The following is a 15,525-nucleotide window of genomic DNA, read 5'->3' as shown; positions in this document are numbered from 1 at the left end:
ATTTCCCAGATTGTTTAGAATAGGCATCTTCAATCTCGCTCCCCTCCAATTTTGCATATTCCACTTCTTGTATTTCTGATTGCTGACTGGAATGTTCAACCTTGACATCCAACACATCAAGAATACTATGAGAGGCATTTAGTTCTTTGATGAGAGGTAATGAAGGTGCATTTTCCAGAGAATCTCCTGATTCTGCCCTGGTATTCCGTGATGATCTGAGAATTGGAGATGGGGCCTGAAAACGTTCATCTATTCGACTGTCCAATTCAATCATTCTCTTTGCATATGCAGATAAAGATTTGTCGGATACTGATTTCTCAGAAACTGACAGTGAGGCATCTTAAAGAAAAAAAAATCAGAATTATTTCATCACAGAATTATTTCAGTTTCTAAGACCCATGTTTAAATAAAAGCCAAATCTTGGTGGAAAAAAGCTCTAGTCAATAAAAAAGACCTCGTTTGATTACCTTTAAGGTAAGACCATTTTTAATAATAATTATTTAACTTTTATTTATTTACTTGATCAGAAAGAGACAGAGTGATAAGGAGAGAGAGAGAGAAAAGGAAAGTGAGAAAGCAAGCTGTTGCCAAGTCAACCACGGTCAGCCATGTGGGAGCCCAGCGCCCTTAACTACCACGCCACCTGCTGCCCCCAAGTTTGTTTGTTTGTTTTTTTAAAGAGAATATACCATGCCAACAATAAATAATAGAATATTTAAAATTACAAAACAACTTAAAATTTACAATAATTTAAGTGTTAACTTCAAAAGTGAAAAAAATTGGATCTAAGTTTATGGAGCCATTACTTTACACAGTCATTCCCAAATCATGCAAAACGAGAATTTTATGATGGATGCTACCTACATACATTTTCAAACAGGAAACCAAGGAGGAAGGGATAAATATACTGCTATACATGCTTCTAAAACAATGAATGTTCTTTGGGATTTCAACTAAGCTCTTGAATGTAAAATGAAAAGGAAAGAAATAAGCAACTTTTTTTTTTTTTTTTTTTTGCTGTAGGGCACATAATCTCTTGGAGAGAGACAGAGAGAAAGAAAGAAGAGCTAAATCACCCCCCCAGAATGGTCACACTGCAAACCCCTCTCTTCCATTCTCCCCTTGGCATCTTGGGTACATGCACATGTGCCTGATTTTCAAGCCTTCAGGTCCAGGACTTGAACCATGGTTAGCCATGCAGAAGTCCAGTCCCCAACCAACATGCTACTATCTGCAAATAAAGCTCTTTAAGAGCTAAATATGCAAAGTAAGAAAGTAATTATGATATTAATGCACTAGTAAATCAAGAATTAATCTTTTTTTTTTTTAATTTTGCTAGAAGGTACGTACACTTGCTGAAGAGAGGCAGAGAGAAAGTAAGAGAGGGAAAATGAGAAAGCAACCCCGATGGAGAATGGTCATGCCACAGTCCCTTCTCCATTTCTCTCTCCTGTTGGGATTTTAGACAAACACACACACACATAGAGTATGATTCTCAAGCCACAGGGTCCAGGATTTGAACTGCGTGGCAGGCTATATGGGATCTAGTCACCTCATCCACCACACCACAGACTGGCCCCTCAAATCTTTATTTTGTCACTGATGTTAGGCAAGCTTTTCATGCTTTAGTTTTATTTTATTACATTAGATTTTATTTTAGTTTTAGATTTTCATGCTTTAGTTTTGTTTATTTTATTGCATTAGATTTTATTTATAGTTACCTTTGGTTAAACTGAAAAAAAAGTGTACGTACTCATATACCATGAGAAATAATATAGGCTGAAAATATATACAGATATAAAATCTGATTAAGGAGGAATTTAGAGATGCTGATGATATACTTGTTTATGCCTCAGTTTTGGCTTTTTTTTTTTTTTTTTTTCATGATACAAGTGTTTTTTAAAAACTTTTTTCTTGAGAGAGAACGAGAGAAGCATCCGCCTTAGGATCTTACGTCACCATCCCTCCTGCCTAGTCCTTCCCAGCCGTCTGGATGGCCGCCACACACGTGCACACTTGGCATGTGCAGGTCAGCCTGGGAACTCTCCCATGTGGCTTCCAGCACTGGAGGGCACTGAGCTACTGCTGCACCACCATGGCTGGGTGCATGCCTCAGCTTTTATCATAAATTTGGCGCAATAAAGACTGAGGTATAATAATTATGCATAGCCATAACCAATAAATCACTTTAAAATATTAAAGTAACTTAAAATATTAAATTATCTATTTAAGAAATTAACTTTTTTTAACTTTTTTTTTAATTGACAGCAGGCACATGTGCACACATGAAAGAGACAGAGAGAGAGAAGTGCCCTCTCAATGGGCCTGGCCACACCACCATCCTTCTCTAATTGTCCATCCTGTCAAAATCCTGGGCACATGTGCATGCCCAGAATGTTTTTCAAGTCACTGGGGCTGGGACTTGAACCCTGGACAATCAGGTGGGATCTAGGTTCCTCTGCATAGGGCAAAACTGCTGTGCTATAGGGCTGTCCCACAAAACTCACTTTTTAATAAAAAGGTTGTAGAGGTAGAATTTTGTAGGCCTTTGCATACAAAATTCTTACTTAGACTATGCTGATACAACTGGTTATTTTTTCTAGTTTACATACCAACATGTTCAGCAATAGACTCCAGAGATCCTCTAGAACGTTCTGATTCTGTTAATGATTTCCAATTTTTTGTTGTTTCAGATCTGAAGTGGAAAAATTAATAAGCAGAATTAAATACACTGCTGATACTATAGTAACTGATAACAAAAAGCAAATATTCTTAAATGACTACTTCTTTCCTTTTCCCACAGGAGGTATTTCAGCCTTTACCACTTTCTTTAAGCTTATTTCTGGCCCCCATCACTCAGTAGATGACCTTGACTTGTGGTGAGAAAAACAGACCATCACACATCAATTCCCTTACCTCCATCATTCTACCCACACATCGGTCTATGCTCACGTAGCCCAACGGCCTTTCCTCCTCTTACGGGGGGAACTGTGTGTCTCTTACTTGATCAAAGCTAATTGCTCAAACTTTTTCTGCCCCCAGATTCCATAATCTTTATAGACTCATGAGTAGTGTTCCGCAATTATTCACTCTCTTTACTTGTCCAATTAGAGTTTGATTTCTCCCTCAGCTAATAATTATGCCTCAAAACCTCTTTCCTTCATTCCTCTACCCCATGCTATTATCCTCCCTTATTCTTGATCATTAACAGGAAAGACTACATTCATTATCTTCATTTTCTTTTCTTTATTTGCCAGAAGGCATGTACCCTTGCTGGAGACACAGAGAAAAAGAGAAAGGGACAGTAAGACAGCACCCCCGATGGGGGGATGGTCACGCCACAATCCTTTCTCCTCCATCTCTCCCTCCCTTTGGGATTTTGGGTAATGCCTGCACATGAGTGTGGTGTGATTTTCAAGCCACTGGGCATGGATGGGACTCAAACTATGTTGTTGGCCATGTGGGGTCAGGTTGCCTTAACCACTGCACCACCACCCACTGGCCCTTCTCTTCATTCTCTTACCTTCTCTTCATTTACTAGGCTGTGATATTCAGCTTCTACTTCCTATCTCTTTATAATCCTTAAATTGCTATTCCTCTGCATTAATACTCGGCTCCCATTATACTCTGCAATGTGCCTCTTCTCTGGGAGATGTTGCTCTGTGTATGGCTTTGACCTCTGCCTATAAGCTGATCATCCCCAAATTTCAGATTCTGGCAACGTTCCTGGATAACTCTTAGATGAACTATAAGCACCTCAAAAATAACATTTAAAACCAAAACATACATTTCCCACAGAAAAACACCTGCTTTTCCAATCAGCCCAATGACACCTTAACCTAATCAACTACCTAAGACACATGGAAGTCATCCTGGCTGGGTCCCTCCTTCCCACTGAGCACTGTAACTACTCAAGTCTACATCTTCATCCTTCCTCAAATGTGTCTCCTATTTCTATTCTTACTAAAGCTTTGATGCCTGGCTTACATTATTTTTCTTCCTGCTTCTAAGTCTACTGCTTTCCAACTTTCCCCTGTATTGTGGTCAGAAAGATCTCTATAAACACAAAACTAGGGGCCAGCAGGTGGTGTGGTGGTTAAAGGGGCTGGATTCCCACATGGCCAACCGCGGTTTGAGTCCTGGACCTGGAGACTTGCTTTCTCGCTTTCCCTTTCTCTCTCTGATCAAATTAAAAATAATAATAACAGTAACAATAACAAATAGAATTAAATAAATAATTCTTTAAAACAAAAACACAAATCTAACTGTGCCACTTTCAGGGTTAAAACCTTTCAGCAACTTGAGTAAGAAAACTATACAGCTATTTGACAGTATATTATATAGAAATTCAAATGAAATTTTGTTGATAATATACTGGAAAAATGTGTATGTAACAAAAAATACACATATGACTGAGCATAATCAATCCTGGAAGGAAATAAATGCAATTGTTTATATATGCTGTTTTGGGAAAACTGGGTAGAATATGATTTAAACTTTTTTCTTTTTACTGCTTCCCTAACTATGCTAATAACAATAGCAACAGCTAATATATAATATAATACTTACCGTCTGCTAGGCCCTATTCTAAGTTAAACCTTATTTTTTAAGACAGGGTCTTGCCATGGCAAGCCTTCTGTCTCAGTGCCTAGCTGGGCCTGCAGGTGTGTACTACCACGCCCAGCTCTCTTAGATAGGATCTCACTTTGTTACCCAGGACAACTTTAAACTTGGGATCCTCTTTCCTCAGCTTCCAGAGTCACTGGGATTACAGGCTCATGCCACTGTGCTTGGTCTTCAGGCTGGACCAGGAACCAAACCTGTGTTGTGTCTCCCGTGTGACCCCAGCCTCCCTTTCTCTCTCTGATCAAATTAAAAATAATAATAACAGTAACAATAACAAATAGAATTAAATAAATAATTCTTTAAAACAAAAACACAAATCTAACTGTGCCACTTTCAGGGTTAAAACCTTTCAGCAACTTGAGTAAGAAAACTATACAGCTATTTGACAGTATATTATATAGAAATTCAAATGAAATTTTGTTGATAATATACTGGAAAAATGTGTATGTAACAAAAAATACACATATGACTGAGCATAATCAATCCTGGAAGGAAATAAATGCAATTGTTTATATATGCTGTTTTGGGAAAACTGGGTAGAATATGATTTAAACTTTTTTCTTTTTACTGCTTCCCTAACTATGCTAATAACAATAGCAACAGCTAATATATAATATAATACTTACCGTCTGCTAGGCCCTATTCTAAGTTAAACCTTATTTTTTAAGACAGGGTCTTGCCATGGCAAGCCTTCTGTCTCAGTGCCTAGCTGGGCCTGCAGGTGTGTACTACCACGCCCAGCTCTCTTAGATAGGATCTCACTTTGTTACCCAGGACAACTTTAAACTTGGGATCCTCTTTCCTCAGCTTCCAGAGTCACTGGGATTACAGGCTCATGCCACTGTGCTTGGTCTTCAGGCTGGACCAGGAACCAAACCTGTGTTGTGTCTCCCGTGTGACCCCAGCCTGCACAGCACAGTGTCTTAGTAGCAAGTGCCACCATGGCTGGGCCTTTCGTTAAATCTGCAGTGGAGAGAGGCTAAATAAGTGCCCAGTTGCACAGTTAGCTGGTGCTAGAACCAGGATCCAAGTTCAAAGTTCCACCTCTTCTAAACGGCAAAATACAAACTACCGAGGATATGTGAGTACAGAGTTTTCACAATTTGGCTTTTCCTTATTTTTCCAGTCTGTTCTGCTAACTCCTATTATGGTCACCTCATATGATATGCCAATCTCCCTTTTGTTTCTGTTCATTCCTGAATGCACTTCTTTCTGAAATACCTCCTACTTCTCAGATGTACTGATCTGCCTAACCCTTACTTTTTGTTCAAACTTTATTTTCAATATTTCAGCCTGACCTTTTAATATGCTATATTATATTCTATAATCTTGCTACTTAGTATTGTCTGTATTTGCTGACTGGCTGCATAATACAGGGGGCCTTCAAAAAGTTCATGGAAAATGTATATTCTAGAAACACTATGTATGGATTTAAAAACTTTTTGCACCAAAATAAACTCATATTTTTTAAAAGAATTATTTAATTTTACCATTATAAGTATTTTTTTAACTTGACCAGAGAGAGATGGGTGTGAGGGAGGAAAGTAAGCCACCAGGTCCGGGACTCAAACCATGGTTAGCCTTGTGGGAGAGTCCAGTGCCTCTAATTGCCACACCACCTGCCGACCCCATAAACTCATATTTTAACCCTATGTTTCCATTAAGTTTATTTAAAGAGGTTTTTTGTTTTGTTTTGTTTTGTTGCCTAAGGGCGTGTGCACTTGTTAGAGAGAGTGAGTGAGCCAGAGACAGTAAGAGAGAAAATGAGAAATCACCCCCCGGGGGATGGCTATACTGTTATCCCTTCTCCTCCGTTCTCCTCCCGGGATCTTGGGCATGCAAACACATGTGCCTGGTATGACTTTTTAAGCCACCAGGTCTGGGACTCGAACTGCAGTGGGCTGTGTGGGAGTCCAGTGATGTAACCGCTATAGTATCTGCTGGCCCCTCCATGAACTTTTTGAAGCCTCCTTATAGTCTATCACCTGGACAAAGACAAAATTTATTGAGTACTCACCCTTTTCTAAGAAAATTTTTGTCATGTTGTGCTTACTACAGATAGAAAAAGTGAAAGGGCAAGTGAGAAATCACCCCCCAGGGAGACAGCCTTGCCGCAATCCCTTTTACTTAAGTCTCCTCCTGAGAATTTGGGCACACACATACACGTCATCTTCAAGCCACCATGTCTGGACTTGAACTATGGTCAGCCATATGGGAATCAAGCGCCTTAACCACCATGCCACTTGCTGCCACACACCCATTTTTTGATATAAAGATTGTTTGCAATGTTTTATGAATACAAAGGATGTTATGATAAACATTCATGCAAATCGATTTTTGGCACCCTTATATTTTCTCAAGGTAGATTTCCGGATGTGGGATTACTGGGTCGAGGGTTACAGATAGTTCTGACATCTGAAACAGGCCAAGTTGTTCTTCAACAGGCCTACACCAATTTAAAATCTTTTTTTTTTTTTAAGTTTATTTCTTTCTTTTGTGAGCAAGAAAGATGATGAAGGGGAGAGAGTGAGCGAGCACCCCATCAGGGTCTTGACGCCACGATTCATTCCCAGCCTTGGCCAGCCCTAACTGTGGGCACATGTGTGTTTGGCATACACAGGGATTCTCCAGCTCACACCCAGGGCCAGCCTCGCAGAGCGTCATATTTTGTTGCTGGGGGACCGTCTGGCTCCCTTTCCTTACTCTTTTACCAATTTAAAATCTTTTTTTTTTTTTTAAGTTTATTTCTTTCTTTTGTGAGCAAGAAAGATGATGAAGGGGAGAGAGTGAGCGAGCACCCCATCAGGGTCTTGACGCCACGATTCATTCCCAGCCTTGGCCAGCCCTAACTGTGGGCACATGTGTGTTTGGCATACACAGGGATTCTCCAGCTCACACCCAGGGCCAGCCTCGCAGAGCGTCATATTTTGTTGCTGGGGGACCGTCTGGCTCCCTTTCCTTACTCTTTTCCCAAGTGAGGCAGAATATAAACAAGTTATCAACAGTTTCTACCTGTGTAGTGGGATGGGCTTGATCTTGGGTTTTTCAGAAGCTGCGGAGAGTGTTTTAATCTGAGGCTTGGCTGTTGGTGATGTTTCCAAATCTCGGCTAAGCTCGGCTTCAGTTTTCTTAATGAATTCATCATATGACTAAGTTTAGAAAAATAGGAGGAGTCACTTGGCAGAATTTTAAAACTATTTTAAATTATAAAACAATATATGTTATGGTAAAATATTACAACAGTAAAGAAGATGTAATATGAAACCTCCCTCTTTGTCCCCCAGTATCATTCCCCAAACTTTTACACATAGTTCTTCTATACTCCTCTCGAAATAGTCTACATATAAGGCAAGACTGTATCACTGCAATCCTCTTTAATAAATGATAGTCTACAGAAGTTTAATACTTATGAGGAAATAATTCATACCTTGCCACATTAAAAACTTCTTTAACTGTGTTATGGTTCTTTAAAAAAATACTATTACTTTCATAGTACTTTTTTTAAGAGAGATTTTTGCTATAGGGCATGTACACTCACTGGAGAGAGAGAAACAGAAAGCGAGAAATCAACCCCAGGGGGGATGGCCACGACACAATCTCTTTTCCATTCTTCTCTTGGGGGTTTGGGCACACATGCACATGCTTCTAGCGTGAGTTTTAAGATGACGGGCCCGGGACTTGAACTGTGGTCAACCACATAGGAGTCCAGTGATGTAAGCATTACACCATTTGCTGATACCACTTCCATGTTTTTTTGTTTGTTTGTTTTAAAGAAGTTTAACCTGAGTTTCAATGGCAGTAAGCTGCTACTGCTTTTTTTTTTAAGACTTTTTTTTTTGAGAGATTTTTGCTATAGGGCGCGTGTGCTTGCCAGACAGACAGAGAGACACAGAGACAGAAAGCGAGAAATCACCTCCCCCAGGGGGATGGCCATGCCGCAATCCCTTCTCCCCTTGGGATCTTGGGCATACATGCACACGTGCCCAGCGTGAATTTAAACCACCGGGTCCAGGACTCAAACCGCAGATGACTACATGGGATTCCAGCAATATAGCCATTACGCCAACTGCTGGTGCCTAAAGAATATTTTATTTAACTTTATTTATTTACTTTAAAAAAAAATTTGATCAAAGAGGTGGAAGGAGAAGGTGGGAAGAGAGGGAGAAAAGGAGAGAGAGAGGGAGGGAGGGAAGGAAAGAGGAAGGGAGGGAGGGAGAGGAGGGGAGGAGAGAAAGAGAAAGAGAGAGAGAGAGAGAAAGTAAGTTGGTCCGGGACTTGAACTGCAGTCAGCCATGTGGGAGTCCAGCGCCCTTAACCACCACGCCACTTGCCAGCCCCTGGCAGTAAGCCTCTTAAAAGATGAATACTTAGGAATACAAATTCTGACAAGGAAAGGGTGTGGTTGGAAGGCATAGTAGTTCATAACTACAGAAATTTTTTCTTGTTATTACCCATTCTGTAAACAATGCTTCACTAATTTATAATTATAATGTATAAGAAATTTATGGGGAGTCACCTATCTCTATCTCTCTCCTTAGTTTTCTGGGCCAAAATATCTACTTTTACAGCTCTCACAGTTTGAGACTATAGATGTTTTGTTCAAAATTGTACGCCTAGGGACCAGCGGTTAGGGTAATGGCTATGTTGCTGGATTCCCATGTAGTCGACCACGGTTTGAGTCCCGGACCTGGTGGCTTAAACTCACCCCGGGCACGTGTATGTGCATGCCCAAGATCCTGAGAGGAGAATGCAGGAGAAGGAATTACAGTGTGGCCATCTCCCCTAGGGGGTGATTTCTCGTTTTCTGTCTCCCTGTCTCTCTCTGTCTTTCTGGCGAGTGCACACGCCCTATAGCAAAAACCTCTCTCCAAAAAAAAAAAAAAAATGGTATGTCTAGTGTCGATTCCCAATGTTGGGTCCAAAGCTGATGATAAATACATATAGAATGGAGATAGAGATATGCCTGTCAATTGCTACAGATCCCTAAAATCTGGGCTAAAATCCTTACTACACAATTCTCATCATCCATGCTACCGCCATCTGAATGGATGTTTTGAGAAAGTTAGTTTTAATATTGAGGGTACTAAGCATACTCTCCAGATATTGACTAGATGGTCTGGCTAGCTAGGTGTACATGAGGACTGTGACTACTCAGATCTGAAAGTCACATTTACATTTACTAAATCTGTAATCAAATAAACGCCAATCTATCTTTCTCATATAATTCTTAGGTATTATATATTTCTCTCTTATATACTATAATTGTATCACTTAAATACAGAATTTTCTTTTGTCTTCATGGCATTCAATAACATGCTGAATTAGATGGATCCTATGGCACGTCTCTAGGGATTGCCTGACTGAGGAAGCTGTTAATCAACATTTCTGAGCAAAGGTGCTCTAAAAGCAGTACTGTATTTCCAATAATACTTTAATGCTCCTCATTATTTATCTATAGGATGAAGTTCAAACATACCAGTCTGATGTCTAAAACCCTGAATATGATCTGCATTTGTAAATTTTGTTTCTTGCTACTTTCCAACATGAACTCACTAGCGTGGTCACTGTCTTAGTCACTTACTCTATTTCTAAACACCTGCATAATTTATAACCACCGTTCCATCTCTGCATTATGGACCTGTGTAAATGTTTATTTTTCCCAGATCTGTTAACAGGCCTATTTTCTGTGTGGAGACAGTTTAATAGAAAGGGCTCACAATTTAGAATTAGAACTAGATTAAAATCCTAGGGCTGTATGTCTCTGAATAAATCACTAATCTCAGTGAAATTATTATTGTTTTTAATCTGTAAAACAGGGATAATACCTTGCTGCTGTGAAGATTAAATGAAAAATACACGTCACTAGCTGTGTTTCTGGCATATAAACAGGCATTCAAATAGTCAATGATTAACTTAATACCTGTAGGATAAATGTGTTTGATGTTACACAAGGAACAATGAATGGAAATGAAAAGAATAGGGACTTTGGTTAAATACAACAAAGAGCTTTCTAACACTTAGAACATCTAAAGTCTAACAACGAAACCAAGTGCCTTGAAAATGTGAAATTTCCTAGGCTGCTGCAGAGCTCAGGTAAAAACTAAATGACCTTTTTTTCATAATGACACGAGAAAGGATTCTCACAATAAGTAGGAGACTCAGACCAATTCTATAACAAGTGCGGTGTCTGAGGAATACTAGGCTGGCAGAATGTGTGTAACAGAGACGCAGCCAGGGGCAGATACTTAAAAGAAAGTATGGAAGTAACAGAGGCAAGAGGTCGTTGGACCCCAACTGGCTTGAAGACAGTAGGAATGAAAAGGGACAAGCAAAAACTTCATAGAACCAACAGGAACTGGTGACTGGGTAGATGGGGGAAAAGAGAAAAAGAAAGTATTTAAACCAGGTTTCTAGCTGGGGACAATACCAGGAAGGCTGCCAGAGCTTGGAAGGAAAGTCACATTTAGAGTTAACATTTAGGAGGCCCCCATGTCACACGATGAGCTGCACTAATCATCTGTGCAGCACGGAATATCATTCCGCTAAAAAAAAAAAAGAACAAAAATGAAAAGAAAAAAGAAAAGGACAAAAGGAAGCAGTAACAATTCCAATAGCTAGAATTACTTATCTCATGGCTCTTTGCTTAAGAGGGCATCGTCATTAATCGTTCTTTCATAGGCCTAACCTTTCCTACTGAGGAACACAAGACTTATTTTAATATTTCCTTTAATACTTGTTCTTTTTGTTTGTTTGCTTTGTTTTGTTGTATTAGTTTGCGCTATGGAGTGTGCACTCGCTGGAGAGAGAGAGGGAAAGTGAAAAATCGGGCCCGTGGGGATGGCCACACTGCAATCTCTCCATTCACCTCTCAGGATTTGGGGCACACACGCACACAGAGTGTTTTTCAAGCCACTTAGTCCAGGATGTGAATTATGCAATCAACCATGAGGGCTCCAGCCACCTTAATCTCCATGCCACCGGCTGGCCCTAATACTTGTTCTTTTAATATTTAAATTTAACATTTCAGTTAATGTTTAAAGAGTTAGGATGAAATGTGGCACCACACTAATATGGAAAATCCTAATCCATTCCTTTATTAAGAACATTAAAAACACTTTAGTCTTCACACAACAGTCTTGCTATTAAGTCCTAGTCTTGCTATGACTAACCTCTAACTGTTTGATCAAACTGGCTTCTTGGGCTTTCAGTCTTTCCTTTTGTCTTTTTTTCTGTTCCTTCTTCAGCTGGTCCACAACTGATTTTCTTTTCCGCAGCTCATCCTTCAGAGCTCTGATCCTACCTTCAATATCACTCTGGTCAGATGTAGTTTCTGAAAGAGATACAAAATCTTTGACTTAATTTTAATAAACTTTGCTCAGTAACTATTCATAAAAAACTGTAGTATAATACTCCATTTAAATAAAGTCAACCTTAATATTTAAAGTTAAGAAATCTGAGCTTCTGGAAAAAAAATTAGTGCAATTATTGCTCCTTTCCCCCAAAAAATAACTTTTCCTCAGTTCTTCACATTTATTTTCATGTTCTAATTACACTATTTAAAATTATAAATAAATCTGGACATACCCTATATTGGTAAGATACCCAGCTAGAAGTTAAAAATATTCATGATGGTGGGACCAGCAGTTAGCATAATGGCTATGTCGCTGGACTCCCACGTAGTGGACCACGGTTCAAGTCTCGGACCCGGTGGCTTAAACTAACGCCGGGCGCGTGTGCGTGAGTGCCCAAGATCCCGAGAGGAGAATGGAGGAGAAAGGGATTGCGGTGTGGCCATCCCCCCTGGGGGTGATTTCTTGCTTTCTATCTCTCTGTCTGTCTCTGTCTGTCTGGCGAGCACACGTGCCCTATAACAAAAACCTCTCAAAAAAAAAAATTCATGATGGTATAAAATTTAAATATTCTGCAACAAATTATTTCTGGTAACAAGATAATCATATTTAACTGTCCTTCCTTAGTTATTAATATGTAGTTTAATAGTTTTTAAATCATATTCAAATCAAACTGGAATTTTACCACTTCGATGATATCAACCAGTATTACAGTAGTACATGAAAAGGACAAAGTACCTCTTGATTTTTTTGAAAGCTCTTAAAATATTTTTAAAAACTGATGCAAAGTTAGTTAAATTTTATTTTTCTTCCCAACTGTTTGTACACACACATGAGATGACAAGTCATAGCGACATCATGAAAAAGACATTTCATTATAAGTGTCATACACATGCTATGAAAATAAACAGGTATCATTTAGAGACACTGTTTAATTCACTGCATGTGGAAATTACATAGTATTAAAATGACTGTTCCTCACACTTCCTCCAACCACACAGTGGTGTCATCTCCACAAGCTAATGGTGAGACATTTAATTGTCTTCCCGCAGAAATATTATTATATACGGATCTGAAGATTGATATGTGCACTACAATGTCACATCCTAAAACCAGGTTTTTATCAGGTGTTTCAGACTAAACTGCGTTAAGAACTGGTTACAGAATTTACTGAAATGTAAAAGGATTATAGTCTTTGTTTGTTTAGGTAGTGTGATCCAAATATCTGAATTAGAAATAATGAAAACAGAGTTCCTGTCACTTCTATGACACTGACTTAAGGTATACTAGAAAAGTTATACCCACCCTATGGCAATACGGCACCATACTGAGCCCTTAGCGTGGGCAAAGCCCATTAATTACTGATCAATGTGCTTATTTATAAAATGAAATAATAATAAGGGCCATTTCCAACTCTGAATATACTAAAGTGTTTGACTCTGACTAACTTCTAGAACTGGTGTGAAGATTAAGTAAGATCATATAGAGCATACATGTAATGCATGGAATATTACAGAAACTCAAAACAAAGATAAGGAATTAACCTAAGTGTCCATCATTGAATGAATGTGGTGTGTACGTACCACACACACACGCACACACACACACACACACACACACACACACACAAATACAGCCATTAAAAAAAAACCCAAAAAACAAAAAAACAGAAATTTGATCATTTCTGACAATATGGATGAACCGAAAGGGCATAAAATTAAGTGAAATAAGCCAGGCACAGAAAGACAAATACCACATGATCTTGCCTACATGGGGAATCTAAAAAAAAAATAAACTAATACAAGCAGAGAACAGAATGGTAGTTATCAGGAGCTAGGGACAGCAAGGGATAGAAGAGTTGGAGCTGAGAAGACATTGTTTAAAAAAGAGAAAATCTGGGGGCTGAACAGTAACATGACTAGTAAAATGCCACCCTGAGGCTGACCCACAAGAAAGGGCTCTGAGTTCGTGTCCAGAGACCTCCCTGAATATGCTGAGCATGTGTATGCCAAAGATCTTGGGCTGGCTGTGGCTTGGGGTGGAGCGAGGCATCAAGACCTCATTGGGGTGCTGTCTGTCTCTCTCATTCACTCATTCATGGAAGAAAGAAACTTAAAATACAAAATCTCAGGAAGAATAAATTTAAGAAATCTATTGTATAACACTGTAATTAATAATAATTTACCATATTTTTTCTAAATAATTATTTTATTCAACTTTATTTTAATTAATTTTAATTTGACCAGAATAAGTGAGAGAAACAGAGAGAGGGAAAGTAAGAAAGCAAGCTGCCAGGTCCAGGACTTGAACCGCAGTCAGCTATGTGGGAGTCCAGTGCCCCCAACCACCATGCCATCTGCTGGCCCCGTAATTTACCATATTCTTGGAAATATGGCTGAGAGTAGATTTTAAATGTTCTCACTACAAACAACAGTAATACATATACTAATAGCTCAATCTAGCCAAGCTAGCCACAATGTGCACATTTTAAAAAACATGTTATACGTGAAAATATAGCTATTTTTTGTCAGTTAAAACAGTATAATAGGGCTAGACAGTGCAGCAATGACACAGTGCCCTGCAATATTGGGCCCGTATGTGGGGATCCCAGGTTCACATCTTGAGGCCTCCTGTGCACACCAGGCAGGGCTAGCTGGGGCTGTGAGTGGATCATGGCATGAGGATTCTGCTGGGAGTGCCTGCTTGTCTCTCTCTTTCAAGGAGGAAATAAAATCATTAAAAAGAAGAAGAAAATAATTTTTAAAAAATTTAAATTATGGCAGAAAAAATATTAACACAAACATTTTTACTTAGTCCTATTTTAGATCACATATTTTTAAGTCTAAAACTAAAAAGGTGGTAGTGAGGGCAGGACAAATGAGTACCTCCCTCATGTTTTCTTTTAATTCCTGAATAATCAATTGTGAAGAAAAAATTCTATTCAGAGTGTTTAAAAGGTCTGAACCATTAGTGCTGGCTTTATCATGAGTCAACTGGTGGCTCTGGTACAATGATTAGCAGTAGGTCTGCAGCTAGAGCTTGAAATGACAGTCTTTCTAAAAATAAAGCATAAGGCCATAACTGCATTCTTCAGCCTGATACATGGCTCCAAAATTTTAGACATTACTTTGATAAAATTTTGTGGGAGGCCACTACATTTCTTCAGACCTGATTTCAACTTATCTCAAAAAAGTCATTTTAAAAATTGTATATACCAGCAACAATTTTCTTAGTAAAAAATATCTTTACCATCTATGGTTGTTAAGATTTAATAGTGTTTAATAAAAAATATATATATAATTTTCAGATGAAAGACCCTGGGAAATATTTATGTGTGTGTGTTTTTTATGTAATAAAAAAAAAAAGAAAGGTGAATAAATGAAAAGGTGTTCAAACAAATAAAAGCTATGAGAGTAAATGGGAATACATTACATGTTTGTCTGGTTTTATTTGTTTGTTTGTTCCTTGCTTTCTTGCTATAGGGCACATGTACTCCCTGGAGAGAGAGAGAGAGAGAGAGAGAGAGAGGGAGGGAGGGAGGGGGAGGGGG

The 15,525-nt window shown here is 38.9% G+C and overlaps 1 protein-coding gene across 2 annotated transcripts in view; it reads right to left on the bottom strand.

The window, feature by feature from the left end:
- CEP350 (centrosomal protein 350) overlaps positions 1 to 15,525 on the bottom strand; it is a gene marked incomplete in the record, with an annotated part of 138,030 nt that overhangs the window by 11,062 nt on the left and 111,443 nt on the right. For both annotated transcript variants that reach the window (XM_027767921.1, XM_027767922.1), the window contains 4 exon segments: positions 1 to 339; positions 2,613 to 2,695; positions 7,639 to 7,775; positions 11,796 to 11,956. In XM_027767921.1, coding sequence (XP_027623722.1) covers positions 1 to 339; positions 2,613 to 2,695; positions 7,639 to 7,775; positions 11,796 to 11,956 — 720 coding nt within the window.

Source organism: Tupaia chinensis, unplaced genomic scaffold (assembly GCF_000334495.1).
Source record: "Tupaia chinensis unplaced genomic scaffold, TupChi_1.0 Scaffold000074_1, whole genome shotgun sequence".
NCBI classification, from domain to species: domain Eukaryota; kingdom Metazoa; phylum Chordata; class Mammalia; order Scandentia; family Tupaiidae; genus Tupaia; species Tupaia belangeri.
This window is presented reverse-complemented; position numbering and strand designations above follow the sequence as displayed.